This window comes from Parasteatoda tepidariorum, chromosome 3 (genome assembly GCF_043381705.1).
Source record: "Parasteatoda tepidariorum isolate YZ-2023 chromosome 3, CAS_Ptep_4.0, whole genome shotgun sequence".
Taxonomy (NCBI): Eukaryota; Metazoa; Arthropoda; class Arachnida; order Araneae; family Theridiidae; genus Parasteatoda; species Parasteatoda tepidariorum.
In genome coordinates, this window is record NC_092206.1 from 62,607,199 (window position 1) to 62,632,100 (window position 24,902).

Genomic DNA, 24,902 nt, shown 5'->3' on the forward strand with positions numbered 1-24,902 from the left:
AATAGTCTATGTATAAATTATTTGAAAATAAAATTTTCAATCGAAGAACATTTGATTTGGAATTCTCCAAATTTATAAAGCAGGTGAGTGTTAGAATTTTTATAATAGAAAATTTGCTTGTAAATAATTTTTTTTTCTTATTTGATGTTAGTTCTCTACAGAAGGGTTTTTTACGTCTGATTAAGAACTATAAGAATAAAAAAAGATATAATATGAAAGTTTTTTTATTTCAATATGAGGAATTTTTAAAATCGATTTTGTATCCTAAGAATTCTTCATTTTACGTTTTTCAGTTTATAATTTTTTGATAAAAATTGTTGTCAAAATACTTTTTTGAAGATTTAAATGGTATAACATGACGTGTTTATGTAAACTTCTTGCATATGCTAATGTTTGAAGTAATATGATTCAGAAAGTTATAGAACAGAAATTCGATACGTACGTAATAACGCCCCCGCAGCAACATAATTGATACTTTTTAAGTGCCGCCAATCTTCTACACCTAAAATTTTTGCGACAAATCATAAAATAAAACACTTTATTTAAAATCAAGACACTTTCAAAATCAAGACACTTTCAAAATTCAAAACATTTTATTTAAAATCAAAGTAGTCAATCGGATGTCGGTAGAAAATGGGCCAACATAGAGTTTAACATAGATTCAAAACAATCTCTATTTTCTCTCACCTGTACTGTCCAAATAAAATACATTTCCAAAACGTACGTTTACCAAGATAAAGTTTCATGTCATGGGAATTGGTAAATTTTCGTTTTTTTGGTAAAATATTTCGCTCCTGAAAAAATAAAATTGCATCTTGTTCTGTTTTTGGCAAATCCCAAAGACTCACTTTCGCAGCTCTAAAAAATTGCGTCAAAAATCAGCAAACAATAAGGCAACAAGGAATCTAAAAGATGATGTCCAGGATTATTTGATGATAAGTTTCTATAGAATGGTTTTCTACGTCCGAATATGAATTTAAAAAAATGAAAGTTTTTTTTATTTTAATGTGAGGAGTTTTTAGATTTTTTTTTTGTTTTGTTCCGTAAGCATTCTTTATTTTGCGTTTTTAGTTTCCAAATAATGATTTTTTTTTAAACTTAAAATTTTTTGATAAATGTTGTCATAAAATTATTTTTACAAAATTAAATATATTAAATTATGAGGCTCATGTGTACTTTTTGCTTATTTTAATGTTTGAAGTAATATGATTCTTAAAACTATGGAATGTAAAGTTTAAATATGCCTTTCATGTTATATCATTAAGTTTAGTAAAACTATTTCTCAGGCATTAGGTTTTAACTTTTATAGTCCCGCAGTGAACTGATCGTTAAGACATGGTTTCCAACAGATCACCGAAGCCAAGCATCACTGGCTGTGGTCAGTGTGCGAGTGGGTGACCACTTGGATCAGTTTGAGTAGGGACCGAGGGTGTGCGGTATTGGTCCTCGTTAAACTGTTCTACCGTAAAAGTGCTCGACTTCGCGTGCAGATCATCGGGCTACCGAAGCGGGAATGCCATTCCCTCTGCAGAGGATCAAAATTGTGATGGCATGTCTTCGGATCATCCTCAGGGATGTTTCCCAGACCATCGCCAATAGCCCATTGTGCAGCTCTAGTGTGACGTATATGAACTACAACAACAATTTAACTCTTATAAGAAGATACATATTTTTTTCTGTTTATTTNCAATTCACTAGTATATAAGACATGTTAACTCGACTCTATGTCGGGGTACCTTTTCATAGATGACGGTTGACATGGTTGATAACTCCACCCCCGACAATAAAGGAGGGACGTTACAATGCTACGCGCTACATTAAAGACGTCTCCAGAGTAACTTAGAGCCCCTGAATTAGTATAGTAGCCTTAGAGTAACTGAATGACTGTTCATGTAGAAATCGCAGGTATTCGTCTCATACAATACAACAACGCCCCCTATAGTTCCTTGAAATCGCGAATTGTTTACATTCAGTCAACCATCCATGGATGGTGTTTTCAATATAAATGTAAACAATAACAATCTCGAGCTCCATATCTGCTCTAGTTTCGGTTAGAAAGTTTGCAACTGCTTACTACAGCTTATTCTGCGAGATGATATTTTCAAGCGGATAATTTTGTTTTCAGTAAAAGAAGTAAATTAGATAATTTCTGAGCTCAAATGTGCAGTATTTCATAAGATATTAATGTTTTTAAGTAATTCTGGTGAGTTTGAAAAGAAAATTTGTTTTAGTTATTAATAGATATGTTGTTAATAAAAAGGTGACATAGCTGCTAGATTTCGAATAACTCGCTTTTTCGGCAATCCTGATTTGGCCTCTTTCCATTTGTTTATTACTGTTTGTTCGCGTTGCACGCTGTGCATCATCTCACGTACATGTTAGCACCGTTAGCATTGCAAACACAAGTATTGTTAGCATTGTAAACACAAGTAATAAGTAATCAAATATCACGTTTGCAAGAATCTCAAAACACAATGTTCACGTTGTGAGCCAAATGGCTTAAAAACACACCGGAAACAGTACCCCGGAAGTACAGGCGGTATGGAGCTTACAGCACTTCCTAGTGTAGAAAACACCATCCATAAAGGCTATATGACACAAGGCAACCTAGTTGAAAGCAACTAGCGGTTTCGGTGAAGTTGAAACGTGTTACATGACGGTTGCCCAGTTGCTTTCAACCTGCTTTCAACTAGCAACTGAAGTTAAAACCTTTCAACTTTAGTGGAGCAACCAGATTAGTTGAAACGTGTCATATAGTAGTTTCCAAATACTTTCAACCTTAACTAGCAACCATTTAGTAAACAAAATACGCGTGCTGATTCTGACGCATCCTGAAATTTTATCTTTTAAATTTGAACTTGGTTTAATCTTCTAACTATGACTAGTTTTAAATGGAATTCTAGTGATATATGTATTATTTTTTTTTTTTTGAAATTTTTCAAACGTATCCTTGTCTTAGGGACATAAATAACAAAGATTATGCGAATAAACTAATTCCCTATAAACTAATTTCCTCTGTGGAGATACTGAGAGTTACAAATTATTATTGAATTTTAAAAGTGAATGGAAAAGAAAAAACTAGCATATTACTAATTACAAGTGTTTAAATATTTGAAAATTCAAAATTATATAGCTTGAACGCTTAGCTTTTTAAACTCATTTTGACAGATTTTGATAGATATTTCTTTGACAGATATTTCCGAGTACTAATGAAATTTTGAAAGCAAATAACGAAAGAAATTATTTTGCTTTTAAATCACCTTTTTTCTGTTCTATTTCTTCTTTCAGAGCCTCAGCTATCAGCTCAACGCCTATACTTCAAGTACATCGTCAATAATCGCTTCCATGGTAATTAAAAGAGCTTTTAGCAATAAACTTTATTGAAAAATATAAGTTCTGGTATTGGACTGTTATATACTATAATAGTCAAATACCTGTGCCGTTCTGGTATTGGACTATTCAGAGTTGGTTGAACAAGCGAAGGTTGTAACGTGTGATCACAAACGAGAAACTAAAAACCGGTTTCTTAACTTAGTTGCCTCCACTTGGTTGCCTAGTGTCATCAGCACTATAGCCATATTTGGGATAAATATTTTTTAACAGATACAAAATACTTGTTACAAAAAATACTTGCTATTTCTAGCAAAAATGAGCATACGGAAACGCATTTAATAAACAACTTATAATTAGTATCTCAACTTGTAAATAACATCATGTAACTTGAACAAATTTGTAATTGTAATTAATTGTTGCTATCGAATGTAATAATTTGTGCGCATATGTCAATAATTATACAAAATAACTATGGGTGGTTTATATGTTGTAAAAAATACTTTGATAATATTTATAGTACTTGCGTTAATAAAGATAAAATATATAAGTACGAAATTAAATCAGAATTTTTCGACATAAAGACGCCTTTTTTAATGAATAGCGCAGCTTTGAAAAAAGCTAAATGTCTTCAAGATAGTAAACTGCTTAAAAGAAATATAATTCAGGTAGTGAAATTAGATCGATATGAAATATACTTTGTTAAAATATGCTTGTTTGTTATTTAAGTCTATGTCTTAAGTTTACAACTTTTTTTCTGATATGAAACGAAATTTAGTCATTAATAAATCTGCTGTTACTTAGCCTCATATTTACCTTTTTCTCATTGATCCCAATTTCTTCTTTCAAGTAAAAATTTGCAATGTATCTTTGTAATTAAGAACTATATTATAAATTTTTTGTGCTTACCTATTATTATTAGAAAGGTGTTTCATTATAGAGGTCCCTGAAAAACTCACATTTAAAATCTTGGGCCATAATTTGCCTTTTTTCATCCACAAAAATTTTGTTTTTGCTGTTTGGTCAATTAAATTTAATTATGTATGAAATAATAAATTTTACTTACTGAAATTAAGCTTAACACCAAAATGGTTTTATTAAATTACGGACATTAAAATTTGACAGGGTTGGGACTACATATTGATAAATTATTTTTTTACAAAAAAGTCGCATTTTTACATCAAACAGTACAGTTTGATGGAATTTCCCAATCAAAATCTAAAAACAATCATAAATTTCTGGATTTTCAATAAATTGGAATCATTTTAAGTGTCATAAAAAATATTCACTATTATTATATTGACCTAAACAAAATTATCATTTGCATTAATTATTTAATAGAAAATCTTAGTTTTCCATATTATACTATGTATATATTAGAAAAATGTTGTGCCACTGTAAAAATGTTGATAAAAGAACAAAGGTTTATTCAGAATTTTTGCTCATAAAAAATAATGGATCTTAAAGTGTAATAGTTATGAATAAGAAATATTACAAATATTTTTTTAAAGGAATAATTGCAATTAAAAAATCAAAGTTGAAAGAAATTAAAACAAATATTAAAAAAAAGAAGAAGAAAAAACCTTAAATCTAAAACCTCAGTTTTTAATATCAATTTATTCAAGTTCCTTTTTTGTTGAAAAGGACAAGTTCCTTTTTCAACAAAAATAATGATAAAGAGCAAAAGTCTTATCAGAAATGCTCTTTTATAAAAATAAAGAAAAAATGGAATGAACATTGAATTATAGCTATAAGAGGGGGTGGGGAAGTATGATAGAAAAGGAAAACAATATTTGCTTTCTATATTTTTTTTAAAATATGTTGTGAATGGTTTTTTTTAAAAAAAATATGTTGTCATTAGGACTGGGCTATAAATCGATGTATCGAGACTTATCGATTGAACGCATATATCGGCAAGACGATACAGCGACTTTCATTCAAGGCGATGCATCAGAAATCTGATTTAAGCCGTCGCGTAAAGACAATGAGCGCAAAACGATATAAGACACGCAAGGATATAAGTTAACGATATAGCGATATAAGACTCTTCTCTTACGTTCCGATGTCGACTCGCTCTGTGGAGGACGATGTTCGTTTCGTTATGTTGAAATGGCCTTGATTGGTGAGCTGTAGAATCAGAGTTAAGAGAACACATATCGTTATATTGCATGATCCTTGTCGCACTTCTTAGCTTTTTTATTCTTTGTCGCGACTTTTCTTATAGATTATTTTCAGTGGGACTAACTTCATGATCGCCGATGCTGCCTTGTTCTGAAGGCAATCTATTATTGAAAAGAATATATAAAGAAGAGTTTCTTCATTAATTAGATAAGTTGCTTTTTAAAAAAACTTCTTTTTATTTTTAAATGTGAAAATTATCGGCAATCTAATTTAGGAGCCCATAAAGAATTGAATTTGTTAGGTTATTTTTTTACTTTCTTTTAATTAATAAAAACTTTTTGGATGAAACTTCTAATAATTTAATGAGTTTTTATTTCTGATTTTAAATTTATAAATCTTGTTGTTTTTATTTATAGAACTAAAGTTAAAACAAAATTTATTTTTGTCATTTGGATTTGGACATAAGTCAATCAACTTTGTTTATACAAAAAAATTTGAAAGGTTCGTATTTTATTCATTTTTTAAATCATTTAGTACTTCGTTTTATTAGAGAGTATAATGATTTTTTTAAAAAAATATTCTTTTCATATTATTTGTGAATTAGCTAAATATATTATCGAATATCAAAATTTTTTTATTTTTAAGAAATTAAATCTTACTTTGTTTTTCGTTCATTATTTAATTTAATTTAATTATTTATCTGAAGTGATAAGGTCCCGCAGTGGACTGATCGTTAAGACACGGTTCCCTGCAGATCACCGAAGTCAAGCATCACTGGCTGCGGTCAGTGTGCGGGTGAGTGACCACTTGGATCAGTCTGCGTAGGGACCGAGGGTGTGCGGTATTGGTCCTCGTTAAACTGTTCTACCGTAAAGTGCTCGACTTCGCGTGCAGGTCGTCGAGCTACCGAAGCGGGGGTGCCATCCCATCTGCAGAGGATCAAAATTGTGATGGCATGTCTTCGGATCATCCTCAGGGATGTTTCCCAGACCGTCGCCAATAGCCCATTGTGCAGCTCTAGTGTGACGTAAATGAACTATAATAGAACTATAATAACTGAAATGATAATAATAAAAAATAGTGTTTTAAAAGCGTTTTTTTTTTCTAAAATTTATTTAGCACTTTGTTTTAAACATACAAATAATTTTTAACGTTTCATTTAGAAATTGAACATTACGATCGAACTTAATAATTATGTAATTATTTATGCATAATAGTACAAGAAAATATTAATTTGTAAAAAACGCTTTAAAAAAAAGTTTTTAACACTTTGTTTTACGCTTATTATGGATTTCAAAACAAACATTCCACTAAATATTTTAAGTGAGATTTGTACATTGTAGTCAATTTATTTAATATCTTTAGCAAAACATATATATCTTCAAATTAATAAATTGATTTAAATCAATCTGAGTATGAAGTTTTAATAGAAATCTGACTTTCTTTGCCTTACAAGTAAATGAAATTCAAAAATACTATATCGCGATACATCGCTATATCGCGATGCAAAACTGACGATGCATCACGATATATAGTTTCTAATATCGCCCAGTCCTAGTTGTCATAATAAAAGTGCTGTTACATTTTTTAAAAAAAAGAGAAAACAAATATTACTTAATGGAAGAAGAAAACAACAACAAAAAATCTTGTGTTTACTCCAAATCTGCTTAATGTTCATTATTCCTGTTCTTGTTTTATTTTTCTGTAAGATATTAGTGATTGTATGGCAATGAGCTTAATTTATAGTAGGAATGAGTTTTATACCTAAGAAACATAAAAAAAATCTATTTTAAACAGTCACAAACTTTGATCTAAAATTAGGATGATAGTCATGATATAATGCAAGATAAGTTTTTCAAAGTCTATTTAAATTATACAGATAGGTATTGATATACAGTGAAACCTCTGTTTCATAGTAAAATGGTCATTAATGGAGGTTGATCGTTCTTAGAGGTTACCACTATTGACTTCAAAATGTTAGCAAAGGTACATAGTTTTTCGCAGTTGATTTTAATAGTCAGTGTCATTTCCTTGATACGGAATTGCCACTTGTGTTGACGTTTTGTTCTAAACCGAACCTATGAATAAAATATAACGTCAATAGAAACGATCCCTTCTGATGTAATTATGTGTAAAAACAAGTTTACCAGTTATAAATGATAGAACTATTTTAAATAAATGAAAAATTATGTTTTTAAGTTTGCATTTAATATTATTTCATAAAAATTAGTTAACTTTAAGAGAGGAGAAGAGGTTTGTTTGTTTGAGATGCTTAGTATTTTTTGAAAATAACTTTTTTTCTAATCTAAAATTATCCAATAAAAATAATTGAGGAATCAAAAAAAATCATTTAACTCTAAAAATAAATAAATCGTCTTTACAGCAATTTGACTGCAACATGAGGTTGTAGATCTTTTCCAAAGATAATCTAATATAGAGAAAATTCTTTATCCATTTGTCAATATAAAATTTAAAATCTTATGTGATACAAAAATCTACGAAATGGGTATGTGATCAAAATGAATAACAGAAGCATTGAACAAAATTTATCAAACTAAAGAAAATTATTGTAAAACTACACCTGAAATAACAATAAGGCATAAAAAATGTATCTGATTAATAAAAGTGACATTAATTGACATCACGCATAAAATTACTTCATGTTCGTGAGACACTGTAATAATATTGTAATGATACTGTAATATATATTACTTCATTGACAAGAATTAGAGATATATTCTTTTCTCCAATTACATACACTATATAATGAGCTCCTAACTATCCAGTCCAGTAAAAAACAAGTAATAATAGAACCGGCTGTTTGTAAAATTCATCATGGGAGGTATAGGAGACTAAATGAGGAATGTGAAAATGGTCGCCTGTACATTTTGACTCTTAGTCTTTCACATGTGTAGTTTATTAATAAACATTGAGTATTTTGTGCACTTTTGTTATATTTATCTTTCTGCATGACATTTTTTTTAAAATTATACAGAGGAAGCGAAACTATCTTGCCATTTTGTTATTCGGCTGACCTTTCCACTATATTAGATAACCTGATAGCCTTGAGTCTACCCTATATTAGTCTGTTTATTAAAAAGTTCTCATTAATCAGAAATAGGGTCTTTGAATTATTCTCAAACACAAAGAAACTAAATAATTTCTGTATTTTTATATATGAATATTTTTAAAACATACTTTTCAATTGTATTTCCAAATAAAATCAGATATTATATAGAGCTTTGGATTAGCACAAATTCGTGATATTATATGTTTAATTTATAGTTATAAAAAAAAATTTTGTGATTTGTAATAAAAAAAATTAGAATGCTTAAAAAAGTTTGTTTTTTGACAATACTGATTAGATATTTACTTATCAAATTGTATAAAATATTTTCAATTATGTAATTTCTTTTAATGAAATTAGAAAAATTAAGCTTTTTTCCAAATGTAAACTTTTTTTTTCCTCATTTACAAATATTACTAACAAACAAGTGATAAGAAGAGAATATAAAAATTATTTTACTTTCAGTGTAAACCACATTATGAAAGGAAGCATATAACTGATTGTGAAAAGGAAGTTAGATAAATTTTGTTTCATTTTCTGAAAATAAATAAATGGATGATTCTACTATTTTTTTTCATATACTAAATAATTTAAATATAAACAAGAACTTTCTTTTTCCTGAAAATTTAATATTTTCTTTAAAAATGTTTTTTTTTTCGCTACACAGTGCATAAGATAAAGTATGATGTTCTAGTTTCTTTTTTAATTTGTAATTTTTTAAGCAAAATACTTTCATGACATGAAAAATAAATAATTATTTAAATCTTTATTATTAGATCATTAGTTATCAAAGATATTATTGGAAAAATATTGTAACTCCATTTTAAATTACAAAATAAAACATAACTTTTATTATATACCAATAAGAGTTTAATTGTTTAAATCTTTTTCGTTATCATACCACTCTATCTCCTATAACAACAGCTCATATTTTGTTCTTCTGGATCTTCTAACCATCATTCCATTGACCCTTTAAGTTTATAAGTAAAAGTGGGAATAATGTTAACATCAACTAATCCTGAATTCTATTTTTTTTAATGTTATATGCTCTAAATATTCACTTCTTATTCAATATACTTATCTATTTAAATAAAATTAACACTAATAATTTTTTTTATTGAATTTTAGGACATCTGCTTATCATAAAAAATAGCGGCATTTCATTTCTCACAATTTGAACAATCCTATATTTCGCATGTAGAAAAATAGAATTTTATTGCAGAAATATTGCATAAAACTATAAGAAAACACTTGAATACTTGGAAAAAAGTTTTAAGGCTAGATAAGTTTAAAGCACACTTAATTTTCTGTTAAAATAATAACACAATACATTACTTTTCTGGACTTGCATCAAAACACGAATTTGCTTTTTCTAAAAATCTTTCTCATAGTAAAATATAATGTATCTTGTTGCCATTAATCAAAGTTCATTAAGTTACCATTCTATTTATATTTTTAGTTTAACTTGTAAATATCTAGACCTGACATTGTTTTAATATCTATATTACATTGACTTGGTTAACATCATGTATGTCCATAATTAGCTCTAGATTGAAAAAAAATATTTTTAATGTCTTGATAGAAAACTTTTACAATAACTTATGTTAAGTCCTATCCCTAGACAAAATAGAAAATTTACTCTCAATTTTTTACTGGGAATTAATTTAATTTAAACTTAATTGTTGCCAGAGCTCACAGTTTAGATCTGTGTTTGTTCCCAACTTTTGACTACTGTCCATATGATATGTTCTAATTTGTTGCAATTTAGATTTATACATTTCATGGCTTGAAATTTATGAACTTGCAAAGTAATAAATGTTTGTTTGTTTTTTCTTTTCTAAAATAAGAATTGTGTGGGGCCATATTTCTTTTTACTTTATAAACTTGCTCACTTATAATTAAACTTCTTTACTTAAGAAACTCAAACCTTCTTGTAAATATATAATCACAAAAGAAACAATCTCTCTAATTATTAATCTAAGATACATCTGACTTAAAACTAAAAAATAGGTCTGTAAAGAAAAAAACATTAGTTTAAAATGAGAAAAATAAAACTTACATTTCATTATATACTTCAAATAAGCTTTGCTAAAACAGCCAATGACTAAAGCATTAAGAATTATTAACTTTTTAATAGATATTTTTTATTAAAATAATTATCAGTTTTACAATATTTTTTAACCAACAAAACTCTTTAACTTATACTAAATTTGCATAATACACATTGTTAAAAAAAAATTATTAAAAACTTTTTTACATAGGCCTTTAACAGACTACTTAAAAAAATTATCTATCATAACTCCTAGCAAGATCAGCTTGTGCTTTTCCAGTATTTTTAGGCATTTTTTTGTTGGATGAATCTTCAATGTCTTTAGCTTTGTAAAAATGAGGGGCTGCTTCTAATAACCAAATTCCTTGAATCTCAATTACTTGTCTCATAAATTCTTTAGAAGTCATTACAAGCTCATGATATAATAACCATCTAGGTAAATCTTCAAACAATGCACTATTCGGATGAATCATTACAGTTTGTTGATGTCTATGTGTTTTGTACTGTCCACTTTTTGATAATCGTGCAGTATGATAAAAATAACCTGCTGTTATAGACTTTCTAATAGCTACAGTATCATCAGGATTGGACACAAGTTCTATTTCAGCTCGGTCCATAAGTCCTTCTAACTGTTCACGGACATCTCTAGCCCTTTTCATTGATCTATGCTGAATGTAGTTTTCAAAACACCATTGAGTGCTATATTCAGATTCTACCCAAGCATTATAAACATTTAACAATGTTAAATGATCACCACCTTTACTGAAGAAATTTTTCCTCGCTGTGTCTGCATGAACTATCTTGTCCTTTGGTCTATAGAATATTGCATTGTTTACTGATAACATAGCAGCTATAGAAAGAATCTCTTCAGAACATTTATACTTTTCTGATGCCAGAAGCATTTTAGACATCATTGGATCAACCGGAAATTCAGCCATTTTTCGTCCCATCATGGTGAGCTCACCTTGATGGTTTAAACCACTTAATGCATATAATTGTTCCAGAGCCAAAACTAAACTTTCATGTGGAGGTGGATCCAAAAAGTCAAAATGCATGATATCATTGATACCAAGTGATTTGAGTAAAAGAACTGCATTTCCTAAATTAACGCGTTGTATTTCAGGAATTGTATTGTCCTCTAATTCATGTTGATATGCCCAAGCTGTGTACAACCGAAAGCATTTCCCTGCAGCAACACGGCCGGCACGCCCAGCTCTCTGATTGGCTGATGCTTTTGAGATTGGTACTACTATAAGTGACTCCATTCCAGTGCGAGCATTGAAGCTATTTTGTTTACAAAACCCTGGATCAATTACATAAATTATTCCATCGATAGTCAGAGATGTTTCTGCTATATTAGTAGCAATTACAACTTTGCGAGCTCCCGGTGGAGTAGGTTCAAATATTTTTGCTTGCATATCAGACGGCAAGTTAGCGTAAATTGGTAAAATTACCAATTCTTTCATTTTTGAACCTAATTTCCTTGTTCTTTCCAGAAGATATTCATTACAAGTTTCAATTTCATCTTGACCTGTCAAAAATACAAGAATATCACCCAGTGGTTGAGTAAAATGTATTTGTAGTACTGTTACAACACATGCCTCGATATAATCCGACTCAGGTGCTTTTGTGTAAAATATATCAACTGGAAATCTTCTACCAGGAATTCTAAAAATGGGTGCATCATCGAAGAATTGTGAAAATTTTTCAGCGTCTAACGTGGCACTAGATATTAATAATTTTAAGTCGGGTCTAAAACGGGCAATATCTTTTACAAGACCAAACAATATGTCAGTGTGCAATGTACGTTCATGTGCTTCGTCTACTATGATTACACTATAGGATGCCAAATCGGGTTCTGAAAGAAACTCTCTGAGTAACATACCATCAGTCATGTACTTAATTATAGTTCTCTCGGAGGTGCAATCTTCAAATCGAATACTATAACCTACTTCATTTCCCAACTTAACAGATAATTCCTCCGAAACTCTTGCTGCTACGCTCATTGCAGCTACACGCCTTGGTTGAGTACAACCTACTTTTTTCTTATCGTTAGTATATCCTGCTTCATGTAAATATTGTGGAATTTGAGTTGTTTTACCAGATCCAGTTTCTCCTTCAACAATAAGAATGTTGTGGTTTTCAATTGCATTCAATAAGTCTTCTCTAAAGGGAAAAATTGGAAGACTTTTTCTTGTTTCTTGTATGCTAAGTTTCTTTTTGTCCCTTTCTGACAATTCATCACTGGGAGCTGATGTATTTGTTGTACCAGCCATTTTTATAGATTGAACAAATTCAATAGCATCATCATAAACTAAATCGTACTCTTTATCTTTACGTTTTTTCTTTGCATCTCTAGCACCAAAACTCATTTGTGCGAAACCCAATCTTTCTTGTTCCCATTTTAATTGTTCGGCATTTGGTGCTCTTTCTTTTTCATCAACCTCTTCATACTTTTTAGGTGGCTCTTTTCTAGATGCTTCAGGTATATGATATCGATCAATTTTTTCTAATTGTTTTGCTTTGTCATGTTGTTTAGCAAGTTCAAGAATTTTCTTTTTATATTGAAGCTCCTTTTTCTCTTTTTCAGTTAATTTGACATCTGAAAATAAATATTCTTCATCTTGTATATCACCTTCTAATTCTATTAATTTATCTTCTTTTCTTTTGGCTAAATATTCTCTACGAGATTCTACTCTTAATTTGGGTACTATTTTCTTTTTGTCTTCAGCTTCCAAGCGTAATCTTTTTGCAGCCTCCTCAAAAGCTTTTTTGTCAGATCTCTCAACAATTTTTCGAGTTTTTTCTTTATCCTTCTTTTTCAAACGTTCAGAAAACTCATCTCTTTCTTTTAAATCCTCCAAACGCTCCCTTTCTTGTTTTTCAAAATCACTCTCTGAATCTGATTCTTGTGTCATCTTAGATTGTCTTACTTTTTGATCATCACTATCAGAACTAGATTCTTTTCTCTCCCTTAAATGTTTACGCTTTTTTCCTTTTTTAGGCTCTTTTGTTTCGTAAGTAGGCGTATAATCATCCTCATCTTCAATGAGTTTATAACTCATATTTTTCTTATAAGTCTCTACGATTTCTCTTTCTCGGACTCTAGCGGGTTTTTCTTTGATTTCAGCATGTGGTACCTTTCCCCATAACTCATTAGCAAATTTAATAACGCTAGGATTTATTGACAAAGTTCCAGTGTCTCGGATTTTATCCACCAATATTTCTGCACTAGTACTTTTAGTAGCCAAGTTCATTAAAAACTCCGCTGCATATTTATCACTAAATCCTAGAATGTTATGAAGCTCATCGCTCACCCATTCACTAACTTCACTCATTTTTAAATTAGTAATATGTTACTATTTAAATGCAGTGCCTATGTTAATATTTTGTATATAATTACAAATTAAATATGATCAAACAATAACAAATGAGAAAAGTTGCTTGTTTACATTTTCCATTTGCTACTCTTGACTCCATTTCGAGAGTGTTTAAAATATTGTACGCAAGCTTTTAGCTTACATAGAACAAAACCTGTCCACATTACTTAACTGTAACCACTAGTAACCGTTGCCATGGTGATAGTTAGATTCTGGAAAAAATAAATAAGATTTGTATATTAATGCATATGTCTGTACATAAACTCTTTTTTAAATAAAAAACTTTTTTAATTTTATCAATTGTTCAATTCATTTTTTCCCATCAAAGTTACTATTGAAAATCCAAGTGAATACTTATGAAGTTAATTAATCTAGATTAAATAACCTTTCCTTCTCTTTTAGTATAAATGTGTTTTGGAGATAACACTATATGTTAGGAAATATTAAATTTTTATTAGTAAATTTTATCAAAAGTAATACGTTTCTTTTTGTATTATTTTTCTAAGTATGACACTGACCTTTTTACTAAGTCAAATTAGAAAGAAGAAAAAAATTAAATTTCATCTTGCTGTAACAAAAATGAATTCGAATTGCATAAAATCGCTTTAGTAAATGATGTCTTCTCAGGAGAGGTAATGAATGTCATAAATTATTGGTGATTGTAGTTACAGCAATCTTCCTAGAAACTAAAAATTTATGCAATTTTTCATAAGAAAGGTGGAATATATCAGAATTAAGAAATCTATAGAAAACAATGTCTTGTGTTTTTATCATAGACTGATTATAAAATGTATTTTAACATTTAAAAATTGTGAGAAAGTATTTAACTTAATTTTAAAAATCCGCTGTTACTTAAATGAGGCTGACCGTGTTTATTTGTATCTGGTTAATAATTTTCATATTTAAAACCTTAAATGGTATATTTTTTAACTTTACATCTTTTTTTATTTTGAATGAGGACATAAAATATCTAAAGTCTGGATAATAGTTCAACTATTTCTTTACAGTCTGCAGAAGACATAGTTCAAGAGAATATTATGTATGATATTTTATGAACTTCACTTTCTGTGTGAACAGTAGTTTTAAATGTGTGACATATTTAGGAGTAAAAAAAGAAGACGTTCAAGCAAGGTTTTTTTTTATTACAAGTAGGAAATTAATTTTCTTCAAATTATCAAAACATTTAGGTAACCAGGGTTTGAGTTAATACAAGTTGATTGTAGTTTAGTTTACGTTCATTGGTAAAAGAAAGAGAAGAAAAAAAAAAATTTCTTAAAAGTCATTTTTGCTTTGAACCTTGTTAAAATTACTTTTTGTAGTCAATATCTTAGTTAATGTTAATAAAACTGTTATTTTTTCTTTTCTTTTTTTACGTTTATGTATAAAGTTTTCTTATTTTAAGAATAAATTTAAAATGCTTTAATAGTTAAAATAAATAATAGTTATCCGTTTAGACAAGTTTTGTTTAAATTGTGGGGGAAATTAAGTCTTGTGCACTTGCACATATAATTATCTGACTTAAATACTGCAGGGTCTCGTTTTACTTGCTTTTTATTTTTATTTTGTAAGATTATTTTTTCTTTTTTTTTTTAATTTTAGTTTATAATTCGATGAAATATATAAATTTCATTAATTAAATAAAATTTCAATGTTATTAGGTGTGTTTTACTTTTTCCTGTGTATATCTTACCATTTCCTTTTATCTTCTGTAGTTTTTACTAATCTCTAGTGAAAAACATGCCAAAATAGTTACTAATTTCAGAATCGTATAACAATAATTTTTATATTTTTGTTTAGAAGTTTCAAAACTTAAAAAAAAAGTTTTTTTCTTTTTCTAGAGTAAAGAAGAGAATAAACGAAAAAAGAAAAAAAAAGAACTGCTTATAGTCTTCGATTCACATGTAAGCATTAGAAATATTAGATTGCTATGATAAACTGTGTATTTTATTTATTTATTATTTTTCTATTATTTTTCTTTTACTAAGGCTTTAAAAAAATTTCGTTATATTTTCTCATAGGTAGATTCAATTATTGAAACTGCTGCCAACACCTTAATCAAGCAAGCTTATTCCATTAATTATTTAGATGATTCCGACATTAGCAGTAATGAGTGGTTTCAAAATAATGTTGATGCTCGAGAATCTGCCAAAACAGTAACTCCACTTTGTAAGTTTTGTAACTATAGCTTTTTAATATATTGTATTAATAAGTTACCACTTTTAAATTAAATTTATCATTTAACCTCTTGAATAAGTATAATATATAATTCTGAAATTTACAGATAGTAATTAATTTTTATTAGTTTTCCTGCATCAAAAAAATAAATAATAGGACAAGTTAATTTTTTATAAAACTATTTATTGATCTTCTTTTTTCCAAGATATTAAAAACTTGTGTGATCTGTAGAACTTTTTTTTTTAATTTTATACTTTATGAAAAGCAAAATTTTTTAATGTTTTTAAATGGGCATTCTTTCATTTCATGACATTTTTAATTTAAAATGTTTTGTATATCTAATTGAATTGAGCTCCTGGCTCAATAAGGTATTCTAGGTAGTATCCATTATTACACCAGGAGGCTTTTAAATAATTTCAATATTATTATGCCATGATAAATTATGCCACATATAATTTTATAAACATTTTTATTATGATCAAATACAATATCATAATGAGGATTTTGTTTCAATTTTATTTGTTTTTGAATAAACAAAAAATTATATTTTTAGAATTATAACTTTTAATAGAAACATTGAATTAAGGCTTGGAACTGAGTTTGAAAGGCAATTAAAATTTAATGACTACAGTTTTTATTTCAATTAATGTTTTCTTAACTTCTGTGTCACGTTAAAACCATATAAAAGTAAAAAGTATAAACTGTAATTATTTAGACGTTTTATATTATTATTCAATTTATTTTGAAAAACAAAGTTGTTAAAATGTGATTTTAATTCATTAAGTTGCCTTAAGAAAATTTTTAAAAATTATTTTATTATAATTTATGAATAATTTTTTCAAAAAGTGTTGTGTTTTATGTAACAAGCACTTCAGTCGAATTGAATGATAACATCTTAATTTGCAAAAATATAGTAATCATTTTCCATGTTTGTCTAGCTTTTGAAAAGCAGATAATTTCTCATGAAAACCAGTGTGATTTTTCAACATTAACATCATATCTAACAGAAGAATATATCTTACCTGCTCGATCCACATTTCATCTATCTGATGTAAAAGATCTTCATCTATTAGAAGGTTGTATTAATTTAATATATCTTGTTGTGCAAATCTACCATTAAAATAACTATTTTCATGTAAAAAATTCACTCTGACAATTTTTTTCGAAAAATATTTTTTTCTATTTTTATTTCTCATATTTTCCATTGTTACTTTTCATAAAATATAAAAGTATCACAAGCAATAACTCTTTTAAATTTAACCAAAATATATAAATTGGTTAACTTTGAGATATACACTATCATTAAAAATCTTTAATCAAACTCAAAATTATAAATTGCTGATTTGAATTGTAGTGAAATAATGTATAATTCTGTTACTAAACTTGCTCAGTATATTTATTAACAAAAACCAAAGTCAGCATTTTGAAATTTACTTTAAATCAAACACAATTTTCATAATACTCAAATATTGAATAAATAGTATTTTTCATGTTCAACACTTTTTGTACGATGTAAATATTTGCTGAATTTCTTTATTTATAATAATAACATTAAAATAAAATACAGTTTTAACTGAAGAGATCTTTCATATTTAATTACTGGATTCTAATCGTAATTTTATTTGTATACTATCAATATTGACATTTGTTTTTTTGTAGAATCTGTTCTGTAAAATAATTTATATATATGTAGTGCTCTTCTAAATAATTTATATATATTGTTACTCTTCTAACTAATGTATTGAAATTTTGTTTCTAAACATGTATTCATTATATAATATGTTCTAAACATATTCTAAAAATTTATTCGATATATTTGCATACATATATGCATACAAACACACCTGGTTTGTAGAATATTTCTTCTTCTTGGCACTCTAGCCCTAAACAGGGCCATCCCAACAAGTTTCGTTCAATAGAGTCTGACAGATACCTGTTTTTTCCAATTAGTTACTTTAAGTGCGTTCCAATCTTTTTTATTGTCATCAAGCAATCCAAGTAGAAGTTTTTCCCACTTTTTAGTGTGACCTGGCTTGTAGAAATTTATGGTCTGAACAAAAGAAGTAACCAGATACCTTATTTGATTTAATTTTGATGAATTTTACTATGTCTGGTTGCTTATATCGATTATAAATTTCATGATTGTAGAGAATTTGCCAGGCATTTTATTTTTTGATTTGTGAAACGGGCTTATAGGCACTATAGAAAACAAACCAATATTTATACATTTATATATTTTTTTTAAAAAAACAAATAATAGTTATGTTAATGTTCGACTTTCCATATTAATTGTGAAATAAAGTCTTGAAATAAAAGTGCATATATTGCAAAGGTTAATCTGTAGTTGTATTACACATGTCTTGATATTACTATTTGTATTATGAGGAGTAAAAACATTTAATTTCTTTAAACAAGTGTCCAGTCATTTACTGATAACAATCTTTTGTTTACTATATTTTTTATATCTAAAGAGATAAAAATGGTTTAATCATATAAGCTAAATGTTTTTCTTAAATATCTGTTCTTCTGGATCATTCAAGTAAAATTCTGTTTTATTTCATTATTAAATTTTTAAAAAGAAATTAAATATTTGATTTGAAGAGCTGCTTTTTAAATTCAGAACACGTGATTGCTTAGAACAGCACTTTATTTTCATTGCTTATAAATAAATATTTGTTATTACTTAATTTGTAATTCATTGCTTATAGATAAAATAATAAGAAAAGCATATACTTTTGCATTTCCTGCAAGCACAGAGGCATGTACTCAAGCTGTAAAAGTTATGTTTTATTAATTGCAAAAAAGCATTGATTTTTCTTTTGTTATTAATGAAATTGTATTATTTTCTTTTTTTAGACAAATTTGATCTTATTCTTTTGGATCCACCATGGAGAAACAAATCTGTTAATAGAAAGAAAGGGTAATATGTTTTTTTTCTTTATTTATTTGATTACTAGTTGCTCTGTATGCCTTTGACTATTAGTTCAAAACATATTCCTAAAATAGTTTGAAGAAAACTTTTTATTTTATTAGAATTTTATTAACTTTTTCTCAAAAGTATATGATTAATTAAAAAAGTCATATGAATAATTTCAATATTCTAAGTAAATGTTCAGAAGTTCTAATTCAGTTTTGGAAATGGAACTAGACTCAAAATCTAAGTTGAAACATTGAACTATAATTAGATGTGTTATCTATTATAATTTTTATAAACTTTTTGAATGAAAAATGTTTAGTAATAGCATATATGCAGGGTGTTACTAAACTTATGGAGGAAAATTTTAGGGGTGATAGAAAACATCTTAACGAGTACAATTTTTACCATACAATGCTTTCATGGAGAGCAAGCAATGAACCATTAGAAGGTATCTTTTACTGTCACATGAAAGAACAAAACACCAAATGGATAGAGGAAATACTAAATTAATTTAACATTAATTAAATAACATGTGCTGCGTTACAAGTGTAACAACTGCATTGCCACTCTTTTGAGCAGTTTCTGTAATTTTGCCACACATGCTGTCAATAAAATTAATTAAATACCTCCTCTATCCGTTTGGTGTTTCTTTGTTTCATGTGACAGTTACTGATATCTTTTCATGGTTTATTACTTGCTCTATGGCTTATGCATTGTGTGGTTAAATTACTTGTTTGGATCTGTTTTATCCGCTTAAATTTTTACCCATGAGTTTCAAAATACCCTGTAGAGCAATTGGCTATATGACTAATAGAAGTAATTGCATACATGGAAAAAAATCTTTCTATTTATTCAAAAAGTAACGCATATAAAAGTACTTCACAGATTAGTTTATCTCCTCCATTTTTCATTGAACTTTAAGCTACTTTCATTAATTGGCTTATACAAGTTTTATAAATAAAAACAGTTCAAGAGAATACTCTAACATTTACTTAGGTTAGCTGGGAGATGAGCTAAAACACACAATCAGCTTCACGCCTAGAATTATCTAGCTGTAAAAGAACTAAATATTTTTTAATCCACTCTTATAACATTTTGTTTATTACAATAAACTTTTTGGGAAAAATACTTATTCGGAGAAAGTTTTATTTATATAGTTGCTACACTGGAAGAAAAAATATTGAACATCAATAATCTCAAAATTCTGTTGTAGATGCCAAAATCTGATGAATGTTAACATTCTCTAGTAAATATTAAAACCCTTTGACGAATGTGGATGGTCGCAAAGTTGCTTCATATAGTGTACAAAATATTTGTTAAATGTTATTATTATGTCAACAACTGTATATATTAATCATGAAAGAATTCATGATGAATCTTGAGAAGAAAGGTTTTATCATTATTTCTCACTAGCTACTATATTACTTTATGGATGCCGAATATTAATATTTTCCAAATTGAATGAGAAATAATAATATTTAACGAATAAATTCATAATTAGTCCAAGCCACTAAATGAATCAAGTATTGAAAGCTATTGAATTGGTTAAAACTCTATTTGGAACTGTTTACAAATTTTAATGCTAAATACCAACATAAAGTTTTTCCTTTTATAAATTTTTTTTTCTTTCTGTAAACAAGAGAATACTTACAAGAGAATGCAATAAATACCAGAATTAAAATAAAATAACTGTTTAAATTTCCAGCGAAAGAAAATTTACAGGTTTATGTAATTAAATGATTCCGTGATTGAGAACATTTTTATGCAATATTATTTCTAAAAGTTTTTTTTTTCTCATTTTTGTCTTTACTATTATCATGAATGTAATACTATGAAAAAATTACATCCATATCTATATTGGGAAAAAATTATATTGTATTAACATCTCCCTGATAAAAATATTTTTTTTAAAGTTTTTTAATGAAAGGATGCTGAAATATTGATTTTTTTTTTGGCAAAATGTTTAAGTAACTTCAACAATGGAAAGCAATTAATTGACAGTGATTAAATGTTGTATATATTTTAGCATGCTTAAAATATATGGGAGGAAAGAACAATTGGAACCTCTTGCAACAATTACTATTTGAAAAATCTTCCATTATGTCTCTTTACAACTAAATATCTCTTTACATAAATGGCCTAAAACTGTCTCCTCTGCCTCTACCCTCAGTACCAGATATTCACCGCTACTTAGTTTGTAATGTGGGATGCCCATCTTCCGTTGGTCTCTAAATTATTTTGTGTCTTTCTTGGTGTTGCTAGGCAGCTGATTATGCAATATATTTTGAAAGCTTCATTGGTTTAGCTTTGTCTTCTAAAAAATGAAGATTCTTTACTATGCTAATAAATAATAGATATCTTTCCTGTGAGTCATTAAATATAACTTTCTCTTTTACTCCAGGTTGAACTTTGGGTTAGCAAAAAAGTTAAAATTATAAAAATTTAAAAGTAAAATATAAAAAGTTAGAAGCTTTATATGTGCTAAAGTTAAGTACTTATATATTTTAAGTAATTACATTTTATTGAATGAAATATTTGATTGCTTACATGCTCCACGAAAAAGCGTTGTCCTTTTTTTTCAACTTTAAAATTTATTTTGTAAGGTAGTTTTATTGAGCACTTTTCTTTGCGACTTGCTTAACTTCATACCAGCTCTAAAAGTAGAATCACCAAAAAATTACAGTAGTACTTATCAGTCCAAAACTCATTTAATGCCTGATAAATGAGGGATCTCAAACCTTATTTTTTATTTATATTTTCCCCAAAAAATTTATTTATTCATTTGAACAAACTCTTCTTGAAATCACAAATATATCGTAATAAACCATTTAGCACATTCAATAACATCCTCATAATCAATTCAGAGTTTGACTCACTGTAGTATAGTCTCTTACCTAATACTTTTGCTGTCACACTTTAAAAAGTAGACTAATTTTTTGTGTTAGTGCTTCAAAGTATTACTTTCAACCTTACCTTCCAATACAAAAATGTATATTTTAGTAAGCTGTACCATGACTCAGAGTTGATCCAAAGACCATAAATTCACCTTGCACTAATTAAGTTCTTTTCATATTTTTTTAATATTGTTTAATAGTTTGTTCACAATACTGAATTAACTCATGTCAATATGTTTTAGGTATTATACAATGTATTTGGATTCATTATTAGACCTACCAATTAAAAAATTATGCAATCCCGGTTGTCTAATCATTGTCTGGGTTACTAACAAAAAGAAACAAATCTCCTTTGTTGAGAAAGAGTTATTTCAGAAATGGAATGTTACATCATCTGTCATCTGGCATTGGGTTAAAGTAAGATAGCATTTATTTTGTCTAACACAAATAATTTATCCTGTAATAAAATTCCAACTTATGCTTTAATTTCTCTGAAAAAAATAGGTAACTAAAAAAGGACACTATGTTTTCCCAATTGATTCTCAGCAAAAGAAACCTTATGAAAATCTACTACTTGGATATGTTAGTTCAGGAGAAGAAAAAGATAAAGCTCATTCAAAAAACTTAGAAGCTCACAAAACTATTGTTAGTGTGCCCAGTAGCATACATTCTCATAAGCCACCTTTAACTGGTAAGTATTAGTTACAATAATGATTTTTTTAGTTTGAAAAAAATGAAAATAACTAAACGGTTTTTGTGATTCAGCTGTTTTTTTTATCATACAAATAAATATTTATGCGTTCAAATGTATTATTAAAACAGAACTAATAATACTGAATTTTTGTGTTAGGAGAGCGCTTTATAATGAATAAATAATTTTATTTGTTAAAATGAATCGAAAATAGACATAGGTAGTTTTCAACTGGCTTTTGTTACTTCTCATAGGAGCACTAACATATTCAAGACGTTTGGTTTTAGTTTAATAGTTTTATTGCGATCTGATAATGTATCATTCAGAGTCTAGTCTTAATTTAGGCTACTCAGAGTCTAGTTTATATTTGTATCTTAAATAATTGCTTTCCTAATTATTTTCTTTTGAAAAAACTATCAATTTTTTTCTGGTATATTCCGGTATAGAAGCAGTGGGGTTTGTTTATGTCCCCAAATGTTATAAATATATTCATTTAAAAGCTATAATTACTTAAAAAAGTTATAAATTTAAATTTTAATGAAAAACTATTTATACAAAGTTATATATTTGCAATTATGTTTTTATTGTTACAATTATACTTTTATTAAGGCTTTTTCATACTCTTTCATGACAATTTTCAGAAATTCTTCAACCTTATCTCCCGGAAAATCCTCGCTGCCTTGAAATATTTGCTCGTTATCTCTTGCCTAAATGGACAAGTATTGGAAATGAGGTACTTTTTAAATTAAACTTTTGTTTGAAATTTTTTTTAGCATTTTTCAATTGGTTTCAGTTAAATTAACTTTAAATAAACATTTTGACCATAAAGATAACTCAAACAGCTCTATCAAAGATAATTTAATGAATTTTATTAAAGATATAATATCAAGCATATTTGAATGCTTCACTTGTCTAATCGATTAACTTCATAACATAAACATTTCATTGCATTTCTCTTTTGTGTGATAAAAATGTAAACTTCTATACAATTAAAGTTTTAAAGATTTTTTTCAACTAAGCAGTTAGCCTGACAAAAGCCTTATTTATAATGTGGTGTATTTATTCTAGCACTTAACTCTTTCATCACGACAGAGGAAATAACTAGTCTTCCTGGAATATTCGCTATGCTCTTTTGTTGTATTAGTGAATACGGTTATTTATTGCAATTGATTATTATTTAAGTAAAATAAACAAGTTTTAAAGGTATTTGTGTTTTGTTTCTATTTAAGTGCTGCGAGGAAACTCTAACCGCAGAGGGTGGGACAAAGGCGCATCATTGCCGTGATGAAAGTGTTAAGCAAAACATTAATTCTCTTTTCTAAACCTAAAATCTAAGGCCCAGTTTTACTCCATAGTAAAGTAATATGTTATCAAAATTCTTGGGAAAATCAATATTTGTGTTTCTTTTAATAGGGTAACCACAAAACAGGGAGAATAGGAGAAAGTTAGGGAAATTTTATCAATGGGAAATTTAATTTAAGTACCCAAAATGTGAAGGGGAATAAATTAATTTTAGTTTGAGATAGCTAATAGTCCAATATTTTTTCCATATAATTTGGTCTAGAAATAGTTGTTTTATTGTGTTTGGCATGTATAATGTATTTCTTTAATATATTTCATGTATTAGAACTAGGCACAATTTCATGTATTAGAATAAGGCACAACAAGATTAATTAAAAAGCAAATGAGATTATCCCTAAGATTGGGCGTCCAAAGATTATCTTTTCAATATTATATAAATAACGTGAATTTCCTTTTTTGTCCCTATTAATTGGTCTTTTTCATTATAAATAGGCTTGTAGTAGCTTTTAATTTACTATATATACTAATATTAAAAAAGGTTAACACAGTGTAGATAGTTACTTCTAATAAAGCTACAGTAATTTTTCTGAAATGTCTTCTTTCAACATCATTGTAAAAGATCATGTTTTGTACATTGATTTTTTTTCTCTCCTAGGTAATCAAGTTGCAGAATACTAAACTATTTGACAGAATTCTTGTTGACTGATTTTGTGTGTGCATATTATTATGTTTATTTAACAAATTGTACAGAGTAATAAAAACTTTTTATTCAAACTGTAATGAATTAATTATAAAATAATTCGTATTTATTTCATTTGATTTCGAGTGCTCATAGATATTACTAGCCAATTAACAAAAATGTTTTACCAACTAGTTATATTCTTGCTCAAAAATTGAATTAATCTTAAAAAATTTGCTAGATTCATTTCTGTGTGCATATTTTTCTTTTATTTAACAATTTGTACTAAGTAATAA

The 24,902-nt window shown here is 27.8% G+C and overlaps 2 protein-coding genes across 2 annotated transcripts; one reads left to right on the forward strand and one right to left on the reverse strand.

The window, feature by feature from the left end:
- Positions 1-10,640: 10,640 nt before the first annotated feature.
- Positions 10,641-14,056, reverse strand: LOC107439576 (lethal (2) 37Cb). Its single transcript, XM_016052222.4, has one exon. It carries the CDS (start codon positions 13,904-13,906, stop codon positions 10,805-10,807), a length of 3,102 nt encoding a protein of 1,033 aa, XP_015907708.1. The 5' UTR covers positions 13,907-14,056; the 3' UTR covers positions 10,641-10,804.
- Positions 13,936-24,701, forward strand: LOC107439523 (Methyltransferase like 4). Its single transcript, XM_071179209.1, has 11 exons — positions 13,936-13,948; positions 14,277-14,294; positions 14,956-14,987; positions 15,787-15,849; positions 15,967-16,114; positions 17,062-17,199; positions 18,980-19,043; positions 22,177-22,351; positions 22,439-22,625; positions 23,267-23,358; positions 24,583-24,701. The coding sequence occupies exons 1-11, from the start codon at positions 13,936-13,938 to the stop codon at positions 24,631-24,633; spliced, it is 981 nt and encodes a 326-aa protein (XP_071035310.1). The 3' UTR covers positions 24,634-24,701.
- Positions 24,702-24,902: the final 201 nt, after the last annotated feature.